Source organism: Astatotilapia calliptera, chromosome 7 (assembly GCF_964374335.1).
Source record: "Astatotilapia calliptera chromosome 7, fAstCal68.1, whole genome shotgun sequence".
Taxonomy (NCBI): Eukaryota; Metazoa; Chordata; class Actinopteri; order Cichliformes; family Cichlidae; genus Astatotilapia; species Astatotilapia calliptera.
The window spans coordinates 22,277,924-22,291,048 of NC_137428.1; the positions used below are offsets into that span (position 1 = coordinate 22,277,924).

At 39.7% G+C, this 13,125-nt stretch overlaps 1 protein-coding gene across 2 annotated transcripts; it reads left to right on the forward strand.

The window, feature by feature from the left end:
- Positions 1-521: 521 nt before the first annotated feature.
- On the forward strand, positions 522-6,361 carry ak1 (adenylate kinase 1). 2 transcript variants are annotated; one of them, XM_026173675.2, is made up of 7 exons: positions 522-707; positions 3,912-3,946; positions 4,565-4,600; positions 4,709-4,872; positions 5,064-5,180; positions 5,271-5,462; positions 5,563-6,361. In XM_026173675.2, exons 2-7 carry the CDS (start codon positions 3,940-3,942, stop codon positions 5,626-5,628), a joined length of 582 nt encoding a protein of 193 aa, XP_026029460.1. In that variant the 5' UTR covers positions 522-707; positions 3,912-3,939; the 3' UTR covers positions 5,629-6,361. The 2 variants fall into 2 exon arrangements, with proteins under 2 accessions (XP_026029460.1, XP_026029459.2); XM_026173674.2 differs by lacking the exons at positions 522-707; positions 3,912-3,946 and adding an exon at positions 4,322-4,463.
- The last annotated feature ends 6,764 nt before the right edge of the window (positions 6,362-13,125 follow it).

Below are 13,125 nucleotides of genomic sequence, written 5' to 3' on the forward strand. Positions count from 1 at the left end.
TGCAATCATTTGAATGGATTGGATTTCTCAAGCTGTAATCTTTTGTGGAACATTTCACAAAAAGCTAATCGGACTCTGTTGGCCCACTCAAATATGGTTGCTCAACTAAGACTGGGTAGGAATGTGAAGAATTAAATATAACAAACATAAAGTTTCTTATTTGCATTTACACCACTCTCTGCATCACATCGGATAAACCTGCGGTGTAATTACAGCTGTTTTAATCTGCATAGTGTAATTACAAAGCACTGCAATTCTATTATATAATAATTAGATTCAATATTCGGTTAAAAAGCACCATTATAATGCATCTGTGTTTTTTAATGGTTACATATCACTTAATCAAACTTTCTCAAACACTGAGCATTTTTGCATGTCACATGTCCTCTTCTTCTCATCAGATATCCCCCAAACTTGCAAAGACACACTGACCACAAGATTTTAATTTACTAAGGGGGTGTGTTGATGTGCAGCTGTCAGACCATGCCACTCCGCTTTCCCCACTTCCTCCTGTCCATCATCCCTTCTTTCCTCCCTCCTACCCAGAATGCAATGCAAACTTGAGCAGGCTCAGGCGAGCTATAAAAAGGCATAGAAGCAGAGAGGGAGGGCTGGCGTGCAGCAGGAACTGTGCAGTCACACGCACACGGGGATCCAGGGACAGCAGCCCCTTGCGCTGAGATCTAAAGCCACAACGCGAAAGAGAGGTCAGTACAGAGGACAAAGGCTCTATAGAGGAAAACAGGCAGGAAACGCCTCTGAACAGGGCTGGGTTTGTCAGAGAGGGAGACAAATAGAGGAATATCGGAGAGACAAAGTGGGCAGGGCTGTTTGACGGGATGGAGAGTGGGAATGACAGAGGCAGAGGTTCTTATGGGAACTGTCATGGGACCGTTTAGTCACACTTTAAAATGTTTGACATTTCTTTTTTTCTTTATGTGCCAAAGGAGCCAATCATGGATTTCTTTGCAGTGTAAAGGCATGCAGGGCTCGTCTGTCATTCACAGTGATGTTACTTAAGGCATTACATCATAATTATCCCCAAAACTATAATTAGCACTGATTGTATTTGCTTGTTTTGCTTTGACTTTTCCTTCTCTGGTTTCTTCTACTTTGATACCGTGTCAACATTCTCCTGAACCTGCAGCATTTTCATGCATTTTCATGCATTTTCATGCAACCCCGCGTAGCCATTAAAGTCCGCTGCAAAGCTTTCAGAGCCCGCGAGGATCATTAGCAGCTGATGAGGGCTGAGTGCTATTGATTCCTGTTTTTACGTGCAATTTGGAGCACAGACACATTAATAACACCCACAGCAAACAATTGAATGTCTCATGCTCCATCCTTCCACAAACAACACGGAATATCTCCCACCGCACTGACGTCAAAGGGTCCCCTGATTTCCCTTAAAGGGACAGCGCTCTCAATTAAAACCGCAGAGCACCCTGGTAACCAAACGATTTACAGGGAGAATGTGCTGTTAGATCATCGCTTTCTGTGTTTTGCTTTCAGGGGCGGCCAGTCAGAGCTTCATCTCCATGGGCTTTTTAGGAATGCTTGACAGATAACCTTTAACAGCTGCACATCGGCTTGAGTCTTTTTTTAGCAGGGCCGCATGTTTAAAAACGGTAATTAGACATGAGGGTGGTGCAGGCAAGATGGACTGTCCCATCTTCCTTAGGATGGATGTAATGGTGATTGTAGGATCTGTAAAGATAGAATTTAAAAAAATCCAAAACTGCATATATGAATAGACCACCACTACTATATCAGGTTCTCTAAATAATTTCAGCACTTGATTGGACTGAATTGAATTTTCATATTGCAGGATTATATAAGGGACAATTTAGACACCAAGTCTCTGTTAAGACTCTCCCGAGGAAATGTAGTATGTAGTTTCCCTTCCATAATTGCAGACAGTGTTAAATGCCATGCCCACACCTAGGAGTTGTGCAATCAGGAGTTAGTACACATATGACGTGTCAGGACACAGAAGGTGGCACCATAATAGGCCACACAGAGACTCCCAAAACAGGTTCTGTGCTGACTCAGATGTCAGCCTCCGAGTGACATTTACCCAGACCACAGGGTTAATGGCTGCTGACATACAACTGGACACCTGAGAAGCAACGGCAGGGAGCACTGAGGCGTAGTACAAGTGAGAATCAGAGAACAAGCTGACAAACTTTTAATGCAAACCAAGAAGCACACACTAGGTTTAGGAATGTACAAGTTTCCTTCAGATTAAGTATACTTTAATGTATATCTTGCTTTTTCTGTCTGGCAGTTTAGCCATAAAATGACTCATATCGCACTGTTCTGCAAGCGTATTTTGCAACCTGGCACTATGCAAACTGTACTATTTGAATTGCAAGGGCTAGATAAAATGCAAACTGCTGCAATGTCACCAGGTCAGGTTTGTTTCAATTAATTTAATGCTACTCCTCGAAGTGTGGTTCTTTTAATGCATTCTAATAAAATCTTGCCACAGTAAAACAGTTCCTGGAGATCCTTGAGGAATATTTAACTCCTATTAAATAATAAATCCTAAAATACTGTTTTTTAGTTGTTCATTTAAATACACGGTCCACGATTACACTCAAAATGTCCAACACTGCACCTATGAAGATATTTGTCACCATATAATGTTTTTTTTCTGGTGTACAGTGTGTCCTTTCCTTTTTAGTGCCAATGCCAAGGCACTTGGAGGCACCAAGTAACCTGAGAAGTACTCTCTTGCCTTTTGACACACATTTAATTTGACATACAAGCAGCTTCTTAAGTTACTTTAAGACTATAGCTAGCCAATTTGTTTCATGTGTGTAACATAGTAACAAGCACAATAGCCAAAAAGTGCTGTATGCATAACTCCAAAGGCACACAAGTAGTGCAAAAACTCACCTCAGTGCACAGCAGCTTAATTTAGGAAACAATACATGACAACTTTGACAGAGTGTGTGGGCATATTTTTGACTGGCACTGCTTTAAAGTATTTTGTTTTTCAACTGTATGTTCAGACGGACATGCAGCTACTTGAACGTGCCTATTTATGCCAGCAACCCAGCCTTCTTCCTCATTCTTCAGACTTCTGTCTTTGAGTCAGCTAAAACAGACGTGTAAACAGGAAACAAACTGGCTATTGTCTTTTTTAGATATGCCCAGGTCTATTAATACAACACTAAAAGGTATTTTATTACGCCAAAGGTTTTGTGAATCAAAATATGCTCATACCAGCTTTAACACTATAGGAAAGAAAAGCAGGGTTGCCATTAACAGCATGCTGTGTGCTGTTGTGTCTGCTCAGTCGTGCTCAGTACACTGTACTCTCAATGACACACCAGAAAACTGGCTTTTCCTACATTATACTATACAAAACACACACACAAACAAACTGTTGTGACTTTACCAGGAATAGTAATATTGCCAGCTTTACCAAAACCAATTTCCCCCCAAAAGTTGGAATATTGTGTAAAATATAAAATTGTTATGATATCTATTCCAAAATTTTCTCTGCTTTTGTGTCAATTCCTTAAAGATTTCATATGAATTCTGTTAAACTTTTAATTATAAATACTGAAATATCAAAATTATTTTCAATTTTATGCTGGGAATTATTCTAAAATGAAATGAAATGAAACAAAAAAACTATTTTAAATAGAGCAATTTGATCTTTTGAGCACACAAAACTGTCCTGTATTGCTTAAAGAATATGTAGAGGTGAAAACGACCCTGTTATGGTGATTATAGCCTAAATCTGGCACAGTAATTAAGGTGATCATGCATACATAATCCAAAGTTATTGATTTATACATTAAAGGGCTACCTATAAATCTATGCCTTGCTTGACCTTGCTTGCTGTATGTATCTTCTGTGAATATATTCACTTTTCTGTGTCCTTTTCTCTCTTTTAGTTGACCGAAAACACTCAGACGTAACACAATGGCAGGTAATTAATACACCTGTTCAAGTATTATTATAAATGTCTCTTTATTGATGATAATGAGGTGGAACGTGTTCATTTGTGTGTTTATTATTAATCTAATGGAGTAAAGGAAAGCAGACAGACGGTTGCGTTTCCATGGACTCTACTGCCCTCTTTTGGACAGTTTGGATAACACAGGGAAGGTTTTAATATGTACATTTTAAAAATATTGCGCTCGGATTCTTTGTCGTGATATTGCATTTAATGAAAAACCCAGACACGATCGCAGAATATGATTAAGAACAAATGGAAATGGACTTATTGGCTAGATTTGCAATTCAGACTTTGTTATAAGTGCCTGGGAACACTTGGCAACAAAACAAGGGATAACAACAGTTGCCATGCCAACACTACTTAAGCAATAGCACTAAGCTAGACATAAACAAGCTCAGTCTAAACAGCCTGTTGCAGCAGTTAAAAATGGACGTGTTTTCTTCTTCATCATGTGCGCGTCTTTCCTCCACATCCGACTATCCAGACGGTTTGTTACAAAAACGTTTTCCTTGTGATTTGAACTTTTGCTGTCAAGAAAAACCTCCCGATTCACGCATGTATAACTTTGTCTGTGCCTGCTCATTTCAGACAAGCTCAAAGATGCCAAGATCATTTTTGTTGTGGGTAAGTACCCTGAGCCGCTCTTAGCACTTTAGCAGTAGCGCATTTAGCTTTTATTTGCCTTCATGCCACATGACTGTTTTTTTTTTTTTGTTTAATCTTCTTTTAAAGGTGGGCCTGGCTCTGGAAAGGGCACCCAGTGTGAGAAGATAGTGGCAAAGTACGGCTACACTCACCTGTCATCTGGGGATCTGCTCCGTGCTGAGGTGGCTTCTGGCTCTGAGAGGGGCAAGCATCTCCAGGCCATCATGCAGAAGGGAGAGCTGGTACCTTTGGTAAGAGAGGGCACTATAACTGAAATAATTGCGAGTATGCATAATTTAAAAGAAAACAAAAGGTTTCATGTTTTTTTGTCCAATACTAAATGAAAAGACAAAATACAAGTGTCAGCTCTTCTAAGACACCTTTTTTTGTCAGTGCCATATCATAGTGAAGATTGATCATAATGTTTTGGGGCTACCTGCAGGACACAGTCTTAGACATGATTAAGGAAGCCATGATTGCCAAGGCTGATGTCTCCAAGGGTTTCCTTATTGATGGCTATCCCCGTGAGGTGAAGCAGGGGGAGGAGTTTGAGAAGAAGGTATGGGCTTAATTCATCTTTGCAGCAATGATTTAAAAAAAAAAGAAAGAAAGACGGAAGCTTAAATGAACAAACTGTCTTTGATCCCAGATCGGCAAACCCTGCTTGCTGCTGTACGTCGACGCAAAAGCAGAGACTATGGCCAAGAGGCTTTTGAAACGCGGTGAGACCAGCGGCCGCTCTGATGACAACGAGGAGACCATCAAGAAGCGCCTGGACCTGTATTACAAAGCAACCGAGCCAGTGATTGCCTTTTATGAGAGCCGTGGTATTGTCAGGAAGGTGTGTGCGACTGCTGCGACAGCGGAAAAACAACATTTGAATCTCACGTGAAACGTCAACATATATTCTAACGCATCCATTGTCATCTTATTTTGCCCAGGTTGACTCAGAGCTGCCAGTGGATGATGTCTTCGGCCAAGTCTCCAAGGCTATTGATGCTCTGTAGTAAAGCAGCATAACTAGATGGGCCTGTGTCTGATTGTTTATTTTCAAATTTCAAAAAAACAAACTAAAAAAACAAACAAAAAAAGCCAAATCAAAAGAGAAACAATACACTTTCAACTCATTTGGCCATCAGTCTCAAAGATGTCTTAACTTTAATCCTAATCCAGCAATAAGAACCTAAAATTTTAAAGTTACACAGAAATGATTCTGTGTGAAGCAACTTTAAAAAATATCTCTATATGTACAACGTATAAGTCTTGTTTCCATTCTATACTTAACATTTACAGATATGGATGCAGGCCTGTCTACAACTCAGAGGTGCTGTATACAAGAAATATTAACCACCTTCTAACCTTTAAGGCCTACACTTGGTCAAACACGCACTTTACACTCCCCCTTTTTTCTCCTCTTAAGTGCTGCCGTATTAGAACCAAGAGTTAATGACTTCTTTATACATTGTGCCATTAAATAACTGCAGAGATCACTGTGGACAAACTGGTGGAACTTCATTTTCATGTTCGTTGATGGAGCTTTTAAATTACAGTTGCTGACCGCTTTTAACTTCACACGGTCATTTCTGTTAATCTATTTACCGTTACATTTAAAGCACAAAAATGTTCAATTTCTTTTCTATTTTTTCATTAAGATATACACATGTTACATGTATTTCTATAATGTGGTATATGTAAAAATGAAAGATTAAAATAGCCTATAATAAAAAACAATTTGAGTTATTACTGGTGATTGTGTTACCATTGCCCTGCAGTCTGTAGTAATACTTAAAAAACATACTGTCTTCTTTACAGTGTATAAAACAATATAAAAGTCATATTGTGAGGAATCCTGGACAACAACAAGCGCACCTAAAAAGGGGACTTTGACCAGGCTTACGAGTTCAAAAGGGGAAATGGTGGTGTTGCTGAAGCTTGTAGACACAACAGGATGCAGAAAGCTGTGAGCCAGTCCTCTCCTGTTATAAAGTTTTCCCTTAAGACCTTGGTGACCACCTGGTCTTCACTTGCCTCTCATCTTCCTCTCTCTCGCACACACAAACACACATTTCCAGCTGGCCAAGCAAACACTGCGGCAGGTATCCGGAATACTCTCAAAGGAGAGCTCTGATCATGACCGTGTGCTGCAGGGACAAGGAAGAGGAAAACAACCTCTGAAAGGTGCACAGGATGTGTCCATTGGAAAGTCAATCAGGAGACGGCGTCTCTATGCGCTTTCATGAAGCCATTGAGGATGCGGCCTGAATGCTAGGAATGCTGGTCTTACTTAATAAAGGTAGAAAACAAAGGGAATGACCAGAGGTCGCAGTGGAATTTATCACGTACAGCAGAGAAAGAAAGACAGAGGCGCATGTCTCTGAATGGGGGAGAGAGGTGAGAGGGAGACGGGGGTGATAGCAACCCTAAGTGTGTGCGCGTGTCTACTTACCTACAGCCCTGCAAGTTTGGGATCTGCAACCAAGCTAACCTATTCTGATTTACTAAAAAATATATACAATACAGAGCAAATGTTTTGAGTCCCCCTTTATTTCTTGCTCTGTTATTTGGTGCTTTTGGTTTATTTAAGTAGTCTGGGCTTCTTGAAGGGCATTCAAAGCTCTTCTTTGGATGTTGGCTTACTTTTGTTGATCCCACACTGCTTCAATAATGTTAAAGTCTGAGCTGTTTCTGAGTGTTTGCTATCATTGGTATGATGAAAATTGAAATTTTTGACAATCAGATTGTATTACACAGGGGCTCAAACTCTGATGGCACTTTTATGCGTTCATATTTCCATCAATTTTAACAAGATCAACTAAACTACTGGCTGGAATGCAACCCGAAACCCACGATAAAGCCTCCACCGCATTCTGCAGAGGGTTGTTGACACTCACCGTATCTCTCTCCTGACCTTTAATTTATGGATGATGATTTGAGGCTTTGGTAAACAGTAGATGGATCAGCTAAAAGCCCAGGCCTTTAAGGGCATGACTTTTGGATGTCGATCATCAGTGTCCTTAAGATTTTTTAAGGACTACTGCACAGCAGATATGCCAAATCTTAAGTTAATAGGATTTGGGGAATCATCTTGTTGTTACACTTCAAGAATTATATATCTAGCTCTTTGAAAGCAAGAATATAACAAAATAAAGATTGGCTCCAGACTTTTTTTTTTACACAACACCGTGTGATGTTGTGTAAAAAATTAATGTATAAAAGAAGAGACCATTCATTACATTTTTCATTTGCTATTGTGGCAAATATTTTAAAAAGGTAGCAGGCCTGCATTGCAGACAGGCCACATTTGCACCTAGACTCTTTTGCTATGGAAGAATTCTGATGAGTGTGCAGATTATAGTTTGGCATTCTCTGCACATGATTCTTCAAAAACATTCATATATAAAAATTTCATCTCTTGCCCACTGATGCCTTCTTGTTCCAGTAGCCCACTTCTCATCAGGGCATCCTGATTCCTCAACATCTGGACCTTGTTAATCCGGGTGACATCCAAGCTGACATGACTTCATATTTATTTTAAAACACACACACACACACACACACACACACACACACACACACACACACACACACACACACACACACACACACACACACACACACACACATATATATATTTAATGTGGGTGTAGGTTCAGCTCTTAACAAGCTGGAAATTCTCTTGCCTCCTCAAACCACAGGCTTGGTGTACATTACTTGGATTGGTTGGACCAAGAGACAGTTCTTCACTTTGACTGAGACTATCTTTAATGAGCTCGGGCTCAATGAAAGTTGTGGCATTTTTGTATATTTTTTTTTTATTGCATGAGCTGCATTTGCTGAACTGATGATGAATGTTCACTGTCAGTGGTTTTTAGTGTTGTGATGTGCATTTTCTTTTTCTGGTGTTGCCCCTTGCAGTTAAAGGCTGCTTTAGATTCTCTGGATTATTTAATGATATGTGTTATTTACAGTATGAAGATACATCACCTACTATGCAGTATGAATAGAAAATAACCCCCAAATTCTTTGCATTTATATGTTGAAAAGCATCATTTTTAAATTGTTCAAGTATTTGCTCACATAGCCTGTCACTGAGTGGTAAACTCTTTCTGTAATTATGAGTGAAAGACAGGTTTTCCAGTGTTTTCCATATCGCAGCTTTATCAAAGCGGCATAGGGAGTGTTGTTAATATAAAATTCAAAGTAACATATTACAGATGATACATTTGCAAGTTTGATCAGTAGATGTTTAATTGATTTAGTCTTGTTTTGGTTTCCTTTTAGGGGTCATCTCGCCTCTGTCAGTGCGCCCCAGGGCAGCTGTGGCTACAATGTAGCTTTCCATCACCAGTGTGTGAATGTGTGTGTGAATGGGTGGATGACTGAATGTAGTGTAAAGCGCTTTGGGGTCCTTAGGGACTAAGTAAAGCGCTATACAAATACAGGCCATTTAACATTTACCATTTTCATCTAAAGTTTCACTGTCCTCCTTCTGTCCTCTTCTCTCCCTTTTCTTTTCATTCTTTAGCTCCTTAAATGACTCCATCCACCTTCTCATCACGCTCTCTTCACACATTAGTACATTTGCGTCTCTGTCCTTAATTGCCCTAACTTGCTGCACATCCTTTCCAGCACACACTCTCTGCCTAGCCAATTGATGCAAGTCCTATAGGGCTTTGCCACCTCTCTCTTTAATATACAACTAGACTTTAAGTACTCCTTTACTACTTCTTCCCCTTTTTCTTTGCCAGCCTCTTCCTTCAAATACTTGCCTGTACTCCCTCTTTCCACCACCATGTGTCATTGCCTTCTTTCTTCCGTCCAGAGGATACACCAAATACCTTCTTTGTAGTTTTACTTAGTTCCTCACTCCTTTTTGAACTCAACAACATTTTTCCTCCCTCACCTTCCATTGCTTGGAAGTCTAATTCACTACTAAGTCAAAAATGATTTGCACATCTTTACACTCTTTTTTCACTAATAGATTTTATGCAATGTTCCAAGTCCAACACCTGCACAACGAACAACAAGCAGGGAAGATCTGAGCACTTATTTCTTCATAGCCTATGTAGGATTTGATTTTTTTTCTTCAGTGCCCCCCTGTGGAGGTTTTTTAAACAGTAAGTGAATGGCCTTGCATGCACAAATTTATTTGCTTTAAAACCTGGTTAAAAGGCAAGTTTCAAATGAAACAGTCCATGTGTGAGATTTCAGCCAAGGCAGAAAGGACGATCTGAAAAAAAGGTGCACATGATGTATAACTGCGTTCACTTATTTGCACAGCAGAATCTAACGTCAGCTAGAAATTCTAAGGAAAGGCTTGTTGGGCTTTGTTTATTCCAGACATCGGGTATCTCATGATCTCATGGGAGCCATTCCAGCTACCAGTAACTTATGTATACAGAGGTTGTTTTTTTTTGTTTTTTTTTTGGGGGGGGGGGGGGGGGGTTTGGAGGAGGAGGAGGAGGAGGGGAGGTCAACTTGCTTAGAAAATGACCTGCCTGCTTTCAGACTGTCACAGACTGTTACCAGGGCCTCTCATTTAACTCAAAGATAAACGCACTCTAACAAAAGCCTTGGATTACTTTTAAAGGTGAGATATGATTTTGCAAATGGGACTTTTCTATAATGAAGGTCTTGCCAATTAAACAGCATAGGGGATTGTGGGTGTAGGTTCAATTGCTTTGTAAAACGGACAGACTTCTGTTCATCTGGTATCAGTCTGTGAAATTACCAGTGGAAGGCCATGTGTCAGATCCCCCCTCGGAGTACGATAAGGAAATAAGTAAGCTGGCTCATAGTCCTCATTCTCCTTCTACTTTTCTGTGGACTGCATAGCACGGGCTGGCTGGCACCACCACAGAGACCCAGTGGCACCGTGCGGGAACCAACGTCAACTTGTGATGAAAGACGACGGCCGATTGTTTCCTGTTATTGAAAAAGGACGCATGGGTGGGGGTGGAGAGTTGGGGGCTGGCTCCAATAAAAAAGGAATGCCATTGAAGCAGAGGGCTACTGTCCTTTAGCTTCAGAGGGACTTAAATACCTGAAGCAAATGCAAAGTGTGATATACGCCTCAGTACGAGAGCACTGCAGTTGTTTGAGCATCAATGGACACAAGTAGCACGCAGTCGTCTCTGTTTCGTGTCACATCCCATGTGCACTTCTTTGTTCATTCCGCCTGAAGGAATGTGGTCATTTTACAGAGTCCATACACAAAATACTAACCAGACTTAGAGACATGTGCTGCCTTCATTAAACGTGTCCACTAAACTGTGTACACGGAGGTAAGTTCAGAGTGACTTAGGCAGTTAAGTATTTCTTTTACATTCCTATATTGCACATGTAAATCATTAGGGAGAGAGAAAATGAAAGAAAGCCACAAAACACTTGTGCAAGTGTTTGCTACTGGACTTTTGTGATTACTGTGAACGCTTTTGTTGCATTGTTGATTTGATACGATGATGACTCCTCCGAGTCTGTTCAGTGCAAAAAGGATGTTGTGTCTACTCTTCAGAACTCTCACTCTTTCTTTGTGAGGCTGATGTAGCCAAATATAAACACAGTTCAAAGAAAAATCAAACTTTTTTTCCCCCCAGTTTTGGTTTTTAAAGTAAGCAGCTCGTAAAAATGTCACACTATTTTGTTTTTATTAAAAAAAAATTACAAGGTGTTCCTACACATAATTGCAAATAACAAAATATTTTTGAAATGTTAAATAAGTAATTAATTTATGTATGTACAATTAAAAAAAATGAACATTTTTTAAATGTTTCCTTGAGTTTTTGAGCCGTATTTTTTAGTCTCAATTCTGCATTGCTCAATCTTCGTAATTGCAGGTTATGAATGTAAGAATAACTTTAATGATGTCTCATATCCACTTTGCTGGCATTGAAAAGCAAGCCATGAAAAAAAATTGCATATTAGTTAATGTAAAATGTGACAAAATGTGGTGTGGGAACAAATTTAGTGAATAAATCATGATTTAAATGAGATTATAAGTATCACTTAAGTCTCTGCTTTGCTGAAGGGAGCAGAGGGAAGCTGGTGTGGCCCAGTGATGAACTTCAAATTAATACATAAATACCATTTTTCTGTTAAATTGTGAATATGGTTTCTCTCCTTTTTAAAATGTTTTGGTCTTTTACTTCTGTCTCCTTGTGCCATCCTCCCCTATAGCACTTCACTTGTGAATTTGCTCCTAACTGTTAGATATAAAAGGCACTCAACTGACAACAGATTGCATTTTCCCCCTCATTGGTGAAAATGTATTCTGTATACTGAAACTTGACAACTGTCTTGTTGTAACTGCTTGCAGGTGACACTGACCTTGCTTACTATATAGCTGTCAAACTTAGTGTCTGACTTCTTGGATCCTAGTCCAAAACAATCCCATCTTAATACACTTTAAATAATCTATAGTGTCCATGTGCTACTTTACACCATCACCACCACAAACGGGAGTCATAAAATGCATGACCTTTGTGCAATATGGTAATTATTGGCATTTACTGCATTGTGGGGATATTAGTAGAAAATGGTGTACATAGGAAAAGCACCTTTAGTGACACCTGGTAAATAATTTTAACTAAAATGGACCTGCTAATATCTTTAAATTATGCATCGGTTTCCTAAGTATAGACCATTAAACACAGCACTGACCTTTACCTGATAATAGGTGTGTAATTTCCATAATAGCACTGTAATGACACCGATTATGCTTCCCCGAGGCATACAAAAACTTACTTCCATATTACACAATTCTGTGTCGGTCTGGGGACAATACTGTACATGAATAGGCGTGTGACTGGAAATAGAAATGAACGTGCATAACTCAAAATGAGCAACAATTTAGTGTGCCGTCAGCTCTGGGCAGCTTGGACTTTGTATATATGTGCATAAGATGAGCGGACATCTGGACCTTCTTGTCTCACTGAAAGATGAGAAACCAAATGTGACAGTAATTGTTGAAACACCTTCTTGTTGATATATATTTGGTAACACCTGTGCTCTGTTGTGTGGCATATGTGCCATTTGGTCTTCTCCAAACACATCACATTTCCTTCGGGATTAATAAAGTATTCTGATTCTGATTTGGACAAGTGTGGAACAGAAAGACATCTAGCTGTATCTCTGGGAATACTGCTTTAATCTGTTTCACCACTGACTGCAGGCACTAGTATTCTGCTTAAGTCACAGCTCAGTAAATTTGCTCGCAGCAGCAGTTTTGTAATTACGGTAAATGCTTTTGTTGCACTGGTTTTCATGACACCGCTGAGCCTGATCAATCTTGCTTTTCATCACAACAAACCTAATATATTAAGAAAAGGTCTAACAACGCACTGGTGACCAGAATGAGTGGATGCTTCTAATATACACTCACCAGACACTCCATTAGGTACAGTTTGCTAATATTGGGCTGGGCCCACTTTTACATTAAGAACTGTCTTAATTCTCCGTGCTAATGATTCTGCAAAGTGTTGGAATGATTACTCTGAGATTTTGCT